The following is a 12,953-nucleotide window of genomic DNA, read 5'->3' on the forward strand; positions in this document are numbered from 1 at the left end:
AACCCGTCCGACCATGTAATTTCCACATCTGTAATCCTGCCAGGCCACCATGACAATAACTCCTTGAATGCATTCCCGCTGGGTATTACCTTTACTTACGAAGAGATCATAGCGGCACTCAAAGAAAGTCCCTCAGGCAAAGCTCCTGGCCCGGATGGAGTCCCAATAGATGTTTTTAAAAGCGAGATCAATCTATGGGCTCCATGTTAACCAACGTTATGAATAGTGCAAACTTCCATGGGTTCTTACCAACTTGGACTGAAGCCATAGTTGTTCCCATTTTTAAAAAAGGAGACAGGAATAACCCCACCTGCTACCGACCAATCCCGCTCCTGGATGCTTTAATAAAGGTAGCAGGTCGCATAATTTTAAATTGAATTCAATTATGGGCAGAGGAGGGTGACATCATTTCTAGCCTTCAATACGGATTCAGAGCAGGCAAGGGTACAGTAGAGCAGGGATTGAACCTGTCCCTTGTAATATCAAAGTATACTCAGGCCAAGAAAGGTAATCTTTTTATTACCTTCGTGGACCTGAGTTCGGCCTTTGATTGCATCGACCATAACACTTTAAGGTCCACCCTGTCCGACCTGGGCATTGATGATCAAATTCTTGTATTGATCAGGGAACTTTACAGAGGAGCAGGCGCCAGGGTACGCTATGGCCGACTGGGAGAATGTTCGGCCAAGTTCCCCATTAGGAGGGATGTGAGACAGGGGTGCATTTTAGCACCCCTTCTCTTCACCCTATATATAAACTCTATTGGCATTCATCTTAAGGAGTCCCAGTATGACTATCCGTCATTCAGGGGGCAACCGATGCCAATTCTTTTATATGCAGATGATGCTGCCATCTTGTCACGCACCAGGCTCGGCCTACAGAGGGCTGTCTTGAAATTCTCAAACTATATGAAAGACAGGGGGTTAAAAGTTAATACTCTGAAAACCTATACGATGTCCTGTGGGCATGGCACCAAGAAAGTTCCCTGTCCAATATTCCTTGAGCGTAGTAGGATTGAGACAACTGACCAATTCTCCTACCTTGGAATACATTTTGATAGGAAAGGCACCTGGCACACAGCAGTTAGGGCTAGAAATCCAGCATTCTACCGGGCAATAGGAGCCTTAAATAACTTTGCAGCCAAACTAGGGGGCAGACCCGTGAAGGAACTAACCCTAATTTACAAGGCCAAATGTATTTCTACGGCCATATATGGATCAGGAATTTGGGGAATAGAAAATGCACTGCCAATCCAATTAACTGAGAACCATTATCTCAGATATTTGCTAGGGGCCCCTAAAACAACAGCAACCTACCTTACACACATCGAATTGGGTTTATCTTACATATTAGATGCTATTAAAATTGCGCCCATATTACTCTGGCATAAGGTGTGGGTTACTCCTGAGACCTCTCTAAACCATAGTTTAATTTCTGATTGCCTAACTCTTGATGGAGTCAGCAACATTAAATGGTTGGCCTATGTTAAAGCACTGTTGACTGAGATTGGCCACCCGGAGTACTTTACGAGACCATCTAGTATGGAGGTGGTTGCAAGAAAGACACTGAAAAAAATTGCTCTGGACCATTTAGCCATCAAGAGATGGGCCTTGGAAAAACTCAAGAAGTCTGTCACTGACTTCCAGCAAATCACTGTTAACCAAGGGCCCCAATTGTATCTTGTAAGCGATTTAAATAGTTTTTCTAGAATGCTACTAACCCGCTTAAGGTTTGGTTCCTTTTTCCGCTTAATCCCCTTCCCAGCCTGTAACAACTGGTCAAGGGAGAAGCTTATTTGCCCGTGTGACAATATTTCCGCCCAATCCAACATTCATTGCATTCTTTTTTGCAAATTTTATACAGTACCTAGGGCGGTAATTTTAAAACCTATCTTGAGGGCATGGGGTCACCGTTCCTGTAGCACCGCTTTCGTTAGGTTGCAACAGTTAGAAAATGATACTGTTGCGCATGCTGTTTCCAATTTTTTTAAATTATTGTTCAAGTTCAGGAACTCCATGTAAAACTATGCAAATCAAATGTATCTTCAGACTTTCATGTACTCATCGGCACTAATTGATTTTTAATGTTGCTGTTTTTAATGTTGTTGATTGTAATAACTTGTATAACTTATAATTAATGTGTTATTCACTTTTTTAAACGTATGCTTTTATGATCTCACTTCTGAAGTTCGAAAAAAGCTTTTTGAAACGAAAGTCTCGGCTATTGCTTTCAGGAACCAACTGGTGCCTACAGATATTAAATAATTTGGCAGCTACAGTTTCAGGCAGTGAAGAAATTAAACCAAACTTTGACATTCTCGAATTTGGAGCTGCAGACAAATATAAGGTAGGAATGTTTACATGATTTTATCATTACAAGCAGGTTTGATTTTGTTGAAAATTGTGATTATGAAAAAAACATTCATGGGGTGTAAAATGCAATACAATGATAGCACAATTTCTTCAGGAATTTGTGTCCTAGGTAAGTAGCCAGTGCCACTGGAAGTATGCAGCAATAAACAATTCAGCTGTATATTAGTGTCAGCCAAATTATATAACAAGAGAAAGGTGTATTACGTGGCAATGAATTCACATGTACTTTTTGAGATGTCAAAGGCAAATTATATGTCACATTCTGTGCAACTGACATTTTGAAACACTTTGATACAAACGGATCCCACTATTGAAGCACAAACATAGATTTCTTTAGAAAGAAAACGAATTAAATGTAACATATCCTCTTCAAAATGTTATTCATCAAAAAGTTTCGCATGAAAGCCCTGTTTATTCTACTTTCCAGAGTAAAATAATTTATGTAAAATATACACCAATTTGCACTCGGTTGAAATTAATTAAGCATGCATCTGTACCCTACTTGTAATAAAAGGTGTCTATTTTTTATTCAGTGCATCACAGGTATGTTTAAAACTTGTCTTCAGTGTCAGTTTTGACCCACCTAGAAAGTAAAAAGTGGGGCAAACATCAATTGATGGCACCCACCCCAACCCAGCATTCTTGCATTGCTTTTGAGATGCCCCCCTGCAGAGGGTAGCGGGACTGAGCAAAAATCCATGTATTGCATGCCACAAGCTTGTAACACTGCCCAGATAATACCTTGGGTTCCTCTTGTGGGTGCTGCGCAGCTGTAACCAGTGGGTATCCTGTTCACCGCTTGGGCAGAGAGGCTTAGAAGATGTGTGTAATACGTAGCGAAAAAGGCAGACGTGAAACAGGCCAACACGAACTTGGAAAACTTGTCCTCGCTTACAACAGACTCTGGAGAAACTCCTTGTTGACCATGCTCCCACTTGAGTGCCAATCTGGCTAGGGTAAACGTTAACACCCTTATACATTATCTCTTCTAATTTTGCAAGGTCAGTCTGAAATCACTAAAATCACTAATGAGCATGACGTTAATCAGATGGAGGATGAGTTTTCTGGCATCTCTAGCTTCATAGAGAATGACTATCCATTGGTAATGCTACATTCCAACACAAAGTCACGTACAGGGACCCTCTGGAAACCCAGAAGGAAGGGTAATCACGTTAAAAATGCCAGTCTACCATTTTCAAACTTGGAAACCTGAGTGCCTAAGTAAATCATATTCCGCTTACATTTAAGGAGTCCTACTAGAGATACAGGCAAACATCTTCTGTCTCGTCTAAGACCCATATTGATAGATTCAGGATTTTTACTTCACCTGTCACCTACAGAATGGTCCAGTGGGTCATAGTGTAACAGAGTGGGAATGGGATCTCTTCCAAAAGCGCTCCTCGGGAGTTCATACACCAATCTTGGTTTATCACACCACACACACTTCTAACCACTTATTTTAAAGGTCATGTTGTTCAATATGAGTCGCAGGGAGCTCTCAGTTAAAGACATGCTAATGGCGAAGGAAGCCAGAGATAACAATGGGAAAGACACCCCAAGTTTTAGAAGTCGTCCCCAGAGCAACAGCCCAAGGCTTCAACCATGCTTTCAATAACTCAGGAATGTCTTTCTGGTGGAAGGATATTTAGAGGTCACCACCTTTAGGCAAGACTTTTTGTCTATAAGAACTCAACATGGGTATCCACGTTCTTGAGAATAGGATGAGCACATTTCTGAAGAAGGTGGATGATAGAGCAGAAGAACAGCACTATTTGGGTCCCCACATAGTCTCACCAGAACAAAAGATGGTAGATCTAATACTTTCATGTGGGGTAATCTGAAAGCCATAAAATGATATCACCCATAATGCTATGTCTTATATGCCATTGCCTAGTAATATAGAAATGGGTGAGGCCCTGTTGTGACTAGATTGAGGCGGGCCTAATGCACAGTGTTAGTAAAGTGATATGTATGGATGCCGATTTATGTATCATCTATAGATACTTTTTAGAATAGACATGGTCTAATTGTGATTATAGGGCGCTTGTTTAATCGCTCATGTTTAGGAAACAAACATTCCTAGCCTTAAAGAAAGAATACGAGACCTGGCACAAGAAGAGAAGAGAAGAGACTTTGTAACATAGGGGTTTTCATATACAAATATATATGTAAATAGATGTGTTTAAAAACTAGTGCCTTAGGACCACGAGTAGACCATGTTTCATCTAAACGTAACTCTATGTGACCAGTGAGTAGTGAGGCATATCTATGTATTCACATGATATCCCATTGCTGTCATCCCAACCCCACTACCATAGAACAGAAAATTATCAGAGCAATATTTATATTTATGGACATGAAAACCTTGCTCAGCCTTTATAGATGTACATAACCTGAAAAACCTAGGTCAGGAGAACGCTTAATATCTAACATGCTCACTTCTTAACAATTCCCTGGTATCGGGGACGGTTCCTAATGCTTTTAAATCTGCTGTTGTTTCGCCTATCCTTAAAAAACCTGGGGCTGACCCCCAGGTTCTGAGTAACTTCCGCCCAATATCTTTGCTCCCTTTCTTGGGTAAACTTCTGGAAGCCTATGTAACGGGCTGTCTTGGTTCTTTTGTAGAAAATTCTCAGTTCCTTGATCAACATCAGGCTGGTTTCAGACCACGTCATTCTACTAAGGCCGTAATGGTGGCAGTCCATGACGAACTGAGAAAGGGGGCGGACAATAACATCTCTCAAGCTTTGGTGCTCCTTGATTTGTCGGCTGCTTTCGACACCGTTGACCATACCATTCTTCCTCAACGGGTCGAGAGCGCCGGCATCAGGGGCTCTTCGCTGAGTTGGCTCTCCTCCTTTCTACAGGATCGTGAGCAAGCTGTTCGCCTCCGTCCGTTTACATCTGAACCCAAGAATTTGACTTGTGGGGTCCCGCAGGGTTCTTCTCTTTCCCCGTTATTATTTAATCTTTATATTTCCCCCCTTATTTCTAAGTTGCGTAAGCTACCAGGGGTCGTCTTCAATTACGCAGACGACCTCCAGCTCATTTTTGATATTGATTCCTCCCCCACCTCTATTGAAAGATTCCAATCCACCATGGTGTTCATCGGTAACTGGATGAATGCAAACCAACTCAAGCTGAACCCTGGAAAGACCGAGATTGTACTGACTGGGCCTTCGGCCAATCCTTGGAGTTCCAACTTTTGGCCGCCTTCGCTGGGCAGTGCTCCACGCCCTGCGAGCTCAGTCAAGAACCTTGGAGTTACCATCAGTGAGGACCTGACTATGAAACCACAAATTAAATCGGTGCTCCCAGCCTGCTTTTTCCATCTCCGCCGCATCAGGAAGATCAGCAGGTTCCTCACTCATGAGGCCCTGGTTCAGATCATGCTTGGACTGGTCATGTCCCGTATTGACTACGGAAATGCGCTTTATGTGGGGATTCCCTTCTATCAATCCCGCCAGCTCCAGCTGATCCAGAACCAAGCGGCCAGGCTGGTTTTTCGCCAGCCCAGGACAAGCTCAGCGAAGCCCCTTCTGAGGAGCTTGCACTGGCTCCCTGTGATCCAGCGCTGTCTCTTCAAGTTGGGTTGCCTTACTCACCAAGCCTCGCTCAACAAGGCCCAGCCTTTATTTTTAGTCGTCTCGACCGATACATTCCATCTCGAGTCCTGCGCTCCTCGAGCGCTAATCTTTTATCGTCATGTCCATTTAAACGGAAAAGACTGGGTGGACTGAGATTCTCTTTTCAAGCTCCCCTTTTTTGGAATTCTTTGTCCCCTGATCTTCGTCTTATTCCCTCATATCTCAACTTTAGAAAGGCTCTGAAAACTTGGTTATTTTCTCAAGCCTTTGATTAGTTGTTTTCAGCTCTATCCCCTTCTATTCCAACTTTAGAGAGCCTCGCACAATTTTTTTGTTTCCCGGAGCCCTCTATTAGTTGGTTTTCTGTTTGGGTTACTAATGAACAGCTGCCCTTCTGCTATCCGTAGCGCCAAGAAGTCGTTGGTGTACGAGCGCTTAATACATTTCTTTTTTCATTTCATTTCATTTCAATGTTTATAGTTCAAACAAAGCATTCACCTAATTCAGAGGCCACATATATATATATTTTTTAAAATATTTTTATTTGCATTTTTGTATTCAAAACTCAACAATACAGTCGTGAAAAGCACAGCACATACACTTCTACTCCCCCCCCCACCTCAAAGCTCAAAGGTTGTGTCACAGTACACAGCTTCAGGAACGCAACTCCCTCCCGCCTCATTGTGATGTTCATAACATTTCTCCTTGTCGATATTACCATCAGCTCTCCAGAGTGGGTCCATCCAGCCCCCAGATTTCCACCCCTCACAATCCCCCATCCAACCCATGGTACTGTCTCCATTTGGTCCATACTTTTCGGAAGTTTTTCGGGCACCCCCTTGCTTTATAAGTCACTCTTTCGGCCGCCATGTATAAGTCCAATCCCCTCCTCCATTCCTCTATTCCAGGTGGTTCCGCAGACCCCCAATACTTTGCTATGTCCCTTTTAGCTACTACTAATGTAAGGACCAGAAATGTGAGGAGTGGGCGTGTTAGATCCACCTCGTTTGTCATACCCAACAAGGCCAGCTTGGGTTCTTGTGGTAGGGTGACCCCCAGGACCTCCCCCAGTTCCTTGAATATGTGTGTCCAGTACGTTTGTATTTTGTCGCATGGCCAAATAGTGTGGTAGAAATCCCCTTCAAGTTGGCGGCATCTAAGACAATATGGATCGTCTCCCTTCCCCATTTTAAGGAGTCGTACCCTATCATAATAGGTCCTATGTAATACATTAAGTTGAATGAGGCGTAGTCTCGACTTAATCGCCACCTCCCGGGGGTGTATCAGTACAATCTCCCAGTCTATGTCTTCCATTTCTCCCACCTCTTCCTCCCACACCCTCCTGAGCTTCGCCAGGTCGCCTAGCATATTATTTGTTAATGTTTTGTAGGTGAGGGAGACTGCCTGTCCCATTATCTGCTCCTGAAGGAGCCTGCCTTCTAGTGGCGCATACTCCGGTATGTCCGTTAGCGGGATATTTTGGGCTCGCCACGCATGCCGCAGCTGTGTGTATTTGAAGAGTTGTGAGCGGTGCAGTCCAAATTCCGTCCTAAGTATCTGGAAGGACTTTAGCTCCCCTTTGGCGATCACATCCCCAATATTCGAGATGCCTATATCGTCCCACCTCCGGAAGCCGCGCAGTTTATTAAGTTCCTTTAACCACTGACAGTGCCATAACGGCGTCTGCCGGGTAGGCCTTTTCTCCCATCCCATGCGCCTCATCGCCTTAGTCCGCGCATTCAGAGTGAGTGCGGTTGCCGGGAGGAGAGGTGCTTGTCTAGAGGTAGTACAATAGGTTTTTGGCTGACATTTTAAGCCGTTCTAGTGCATAGGTCGGGTGGTCCGCCGGTGCGTGCAGCCAGTCATTTATCGGCGTCAAGTTTTCCGCCCAGTAGTAGGCCTCTAGGTTGGGGAGTGAGAGTCCCCCGCTATACTGATGCCGTTGGAGTGTTGAGAGGGCCACCCGTGGTTGCTTACCTAACCACAGGAACGTTCGAAGGTCAGCGTGAATTTTGGCGATTGTCATTCAGAGGCCACATATAACCTACTAGGGTTCAGGTTTCGTTTTATATTGGTTACACATATAATATCTCAAATATTAGCAATATTGGTAACTATAAGTCACAAAGAATCCCCATTGATTGCTGGAACAAAAAATACTTGTCTCGTTTTAGAAGTACCTCATAACACTGGAAATCTGAATTATTAACTCAATATTACTGTACAAAAAACCCTGTGCGAGACAAAAGCCCATTGAATTATACAAACAGCTGTCCCAAATCCATTTGAAACAAACAAAAAGGTGATGGAATCAATGTTTTAATTAATCTCAACCACTGGTGATTGATTGATTGAGGCTGCATTCCATACCATTGTTTGTCGCCCATCCAGTCACTCTAGACAAAGACTTCCCATATGTGAATCAATCTTGATCTAATAGGAACAGTACAGTCCAAACTGCTAAGCTAGGTTTCCTACAGACAGGAGCACAAGCAACCCAGAACACATTTTACCCACTTAGGTCTCATCTCTGAGGTATAGCTTGCATCTTGTGGCCCAGTGAGCAGAAAGAGCAATCTGTTATGTACCTAAAAATAAGAAAGAGACAAAATAGGAGATAAAAGACAGAAGAACAAAATTAAATAATATAAATTGAAGAAGCCAGCGTCCACAGTACCATTCTCAGCTCGTCTCAAGAGGGTATCTGCAGAGCACACAAGATGTGTCCTACCACTGCAGACCCCCGGGTGGACACTTGTTGAAGAGCCACTCAGAAATACTTGCACCAGGCAAATGTACCTCAGTCACCTACATGAAACAGAACTTCGTACCCCCATTGCCTGCCCTAAACTTCAGAGGGTAGCCAAGGGCCCTTGTAATCTGAAATAGGTGTAAACTTTTCTTGGTCTTTCGAAGTGCCTTTTCCTCACCAGGTTTTTTTGCATGAGGCAGTCTATCCTGTATGATATACTCCTATCATCTTTCTACCTCTCACTAGTAGTATTCTGTCCTGAAGTTTGGATGTTTATACAGGCCCGGCTCCATACTCAGAGGACTTGCTCCCTTTAGTGGGACTCTGGATGTCATACCAATATGTGTCTCCTTTCCGCAGTGTCCCAATCCACTCAAACATAAATAGCACCAGTTCCTTAAATTACCAGAGTTTTGTCTCAGGTATGGATGGCGGAACCCTGAGCAATCTCAATTGTGAGCCTCTCCTCAAATATTCCAAGATCTACAATTGTGAGTCAATTTTTGGAAGACTCCCAACTGCACATTATTGTGAATTCCTCAGTGCCCTCAAAAGCCCTTTACATTCTACACACTGTTGCTTCATTGATCCCTTTTCCGCTCCTGAAGTCCTGCCAACAAATTATTCAATTTTTGCCTTCAATCCTCACTACTAAGATTTTTAGAGTTTAACATTGAGGGTACTCCATCACAAATGCAACAGTCTAACCTGCCTGCCAAAACTTCGGTTCGCCTGCCTCACTTAAAGACATGTATTCAAAGAAATATGCCAGCAAGGGATTTTGTTTGAAAATTGTGAATTTGGGCCACAGTAGGAAGTGAATGAATCAATTACCCACACTAATATCAATTGGTGGCTGAGTTTGAATTGAAATTAGAACAAAGTCAATATTGTTACCACACTAACAATACAAATAAATACAAAAACCAGGGTTTCAGTCAAAAAATTATTATTTTCTTTACAGTGAGTAAAAAGGGTACTAGAAAATGCATTTGGGATAGACGAGGAGCATCCTATATACTCCTACTATAAATCTCCCAAAAAAGTCAAAACTGCTAAATATTGTTAATACAATGATTTCAAATCAACAAGATAAATGAAAATCAATGATGATAGATTAAAATCAGGCAGAATTAGACTTTGTAGTCGAGTTGGGAATGATTTCATAAGACCGTCATCAGGACTTCATTATTGTGCATCAAGAGTGATGACCCTAAAGAAAGATGCAAGATACACTGCCTAACGGTCAGTGATGCTGGTCGAAGTCTATCAACAAGGTACTACGGAACAATTGAATCCAGGCATTCAGACTGTATTTAGGCACTTGTATAGATGGTATTTGAATATAGTTATTGAAATCCAAATATCGACTGCCGATTTAGTTCCAGAAGGTGCAAGTAATCTTAACACGATTTGGACAATTTTGTAAACCGGCACGACTCGCGTTAGCAGCGTCAGGGCGACAGCAATGTGCTTACACATTGCTGTCGCCCTGACGCTGATAACGCGAGTCGTGCCGGTTTACAAAATTGTCCAAATCGATTTAGTTCCAGAAAGTGCAAGTAATCTTAACACGATTTGGACAATTTTGTAAACCGGCACGACTCGCGTTAGCAGCGTCAGGGCGACAGCAATGTGCTTACACAAAGGATGTGGGGGTCATTAGTTTTTTGATTTTTCTAAATCAAACTCCCACTTTAGGAATTTGTTTTCAACGACAAAAAAGTTAAAAATGTTTGATGTACATCTGTCAAACACCATAGTGGAATTAGACCAATCGTTTTGTAGTTTGAAAGGAACCTCTATAACAGTAGTTTTTCCAACGTACAAAGTTGTCTGCGGGACCGTCAGTGAGTTAGTAGTTGAGGACCCTGTCAGTGGCAGAGCTTCAGGTCTGCCTGTCACACAGAGGGAGAATGGTGATTCTTTATTACTAGAGGAGAATCAAGATTTAATTAAAGACACAGAGGCTAACATTATGCAATCACATCTTTTAATTGCCACTCCTGCAGAACCTTTAAAGAACCATATTACTACAATACAACAATCCAGATATGAACGCCATCAACCCGTAAATTATCCCCACCTACAATGTTCCTCCTCTTTTAAATGAACAAGAAACTCCAAGTTCCATCCACATAAACACTTCGTCTCCAAAACACACTCCAAATCGTCTTCTGTTGCTCTTTTTTCAGAATGAACATCTAAAGAGAAAAACCAAATCATATTTTAAATTCCATAGAAAACAATATATCAATTCCTTGCTGAAAATGTAACTCTTATACTTCAAAGTATTAATTCCTTAACAAACTTACTAACCTCCCTTCTCTTTCTCACCGCCTCTCTTTGTTTTTGCAATTAAACAAGCATTGGCATAGCCAATAGATCTTGCCTTTTTGACTGCATAAGTGTTTAGACATGCTGCACATTATTCTGGGTGCTGTGCCACCAGGAATTGAAGAGCTATATACTTACTACACACTGGGTCAGGCAGTCTGATTCAGAAATACATGATTGCCTCAGGAAACATTTATGAACACATTCCAAGGCTTTTTTAAGGAACAGATAGGAAGACAAGTGCCTCGATGAAAGTCAACATCACTATAACATTCAATGTGGACTGCCTCACTAGAGTATTGAACATCCTGAAGAATCAGCATCCAGGCCACTTATAAACATATTAGATGGTAAAGTAATATCTCAAGAAATGGGTGAGGATGTGGCCAGGGCTGCTGACTTGAAAAAAACATTTTTTTGATGCCTTGTGCTGCTTGCTTATCTCACCTTGTGAAGGTGACCCTCATCTACTTTTGGAATAATAGCACAGCTCAAAATAATGTATTTCCAATGAAAAATATGTACACACCCTATAACTCTATAGAGCCCCTCCATTGAAGGGCACTGATCTTATGTTTATTTTGATCCAACACAACTATTTTCCTGATGTGACCACCCTAAATGCTCAGTCCAATACATTTCAGTAGAAAGAAAAATATGCATTCTGACTTCCCAACACACTCATTACTACTTTGACAGGTTGAGTTTTGTATCGAACACATCTATCCATCTCTTCACTCTGGAGTGATACTGAAACCACAAACATTACCCAAAACATTTGAATAAACATTTGAGAAAAAGTAGCATTGGACCCGGCTTACAACATGATATCAGACGTTAGAGAAAGCCAGACATGCCATGGGATCACACAGATTGTAAAGAAAAATAAGTTTTGCCTTTCATCATGCAAAGGGCCAACGGAATTATGTGACTAGGGAGGGTCAAGTTATGTGGCAAGAAAAAAGGCAACTGATGTGGTATAATGCACATTTTTTCTAAAGCATGATCGATTTTGTTATTTTTACATATTACCAACTCACTGGGGAAATGTTTTCACCCCCCATTAGTATCAGTTTAGCACCCAAATACAGCAATAAGCAACTAAAAGGTGTTCAGTCCGCCTCTGCCAAGGGCCTTCCACTTCATGACAACATATCATCATCTTTTTTGTAAAGTTTGATCCTAGCTGGAGCTAGAAGCAAGCATTTTATTTTGTTAAAATCTGCAAATTAGGAAGCTGATAATGGATTTTGAGGCAAATCCATATCTATGCGTCAAACACTAAAGCCGCAGAATCACATAATTCGGGTGGATGATGATACTACAAGTTACGCTAAAGTTACATGGACTTAACCGCATGCGCGCTAGCGGTTTTCCCGCTGCGCGCTGCGATTTTAAAAATCCCGCGTTACGTGACAAGGTCAGCTCGTCATCCGCGTAGCGCAGGTTACGCCCATGACGAGCTGAGCTCGTCATGAGCGTAGAAGGGGTTAAAAGAGTCCTCCTTATGGCCACGGAAATGCTCGCTGTTTTGCAATGTCATATGCTGAGCCTAATTACATTAATATTAATAACAACACTAATGGGAATAACAACTATTATTTTTATCAACAGCATCAATTACATTGTTGTTGATAATTCCAAAAGTGTTTACACTGTGCAATTGACCATGGGAGATGGTTTCATAACGCATATTACAGGGGGAGGTCCACAAAATGAGTTTGGATTTACTGACATGAATATGGCTCAGTGGGTCCAGCACGCACTGCAGAAATCTGTGAAGTGTTCCACATTATCCTGGCTATTGTTTGTTAAAATAAATCATGCAATCAGCGTAGTATAAATAATCTAGGTCCATGCAGAGGACCAAATTATGGTGCAGCGTTTACTGATTAAGTGTCTTGT

At 42.2% G+C, this 12,953-nt stretch overlaps 1 protein-coding gene across 1 annotated transcript in view; it reads left to right on the plus strand.

Annotated features, from left to right (window-relative positions):
* Positions 1–12,953, plus strand: part of SULT6B1 (sulfotransferase family 6B member 1) — a 95,419-nt gene that overhangs the window by 13,589 nt on the left and 68,877 nt on the right. Inside the window, exon 2 of the mRNA XM_078677441.1 lies at positions 2,234–2,346. Within this exon, the coding sequence (XP_078533567.1) occupies positions 2,234–2,346 (113 nt within the window). The remainder of the gene's footprint in view (positions 1–2,233; positions 2,347–12,953) is intronic.

The sequence above is a fragment of the Lissotriton helveticus genome, chromosome 2_1, assembly GCF_964261635.1.
Source record: "Lissotriton helveticus chromosome 2_1, aLisHel1.1, whole genome shotgun sequence".
Lineage (NCBI taxonomy): Eukaryota > Metazoa > Chordata > Amphibia > Caudata > Salamandridae > Lissotriton > Lissotriton helveticus.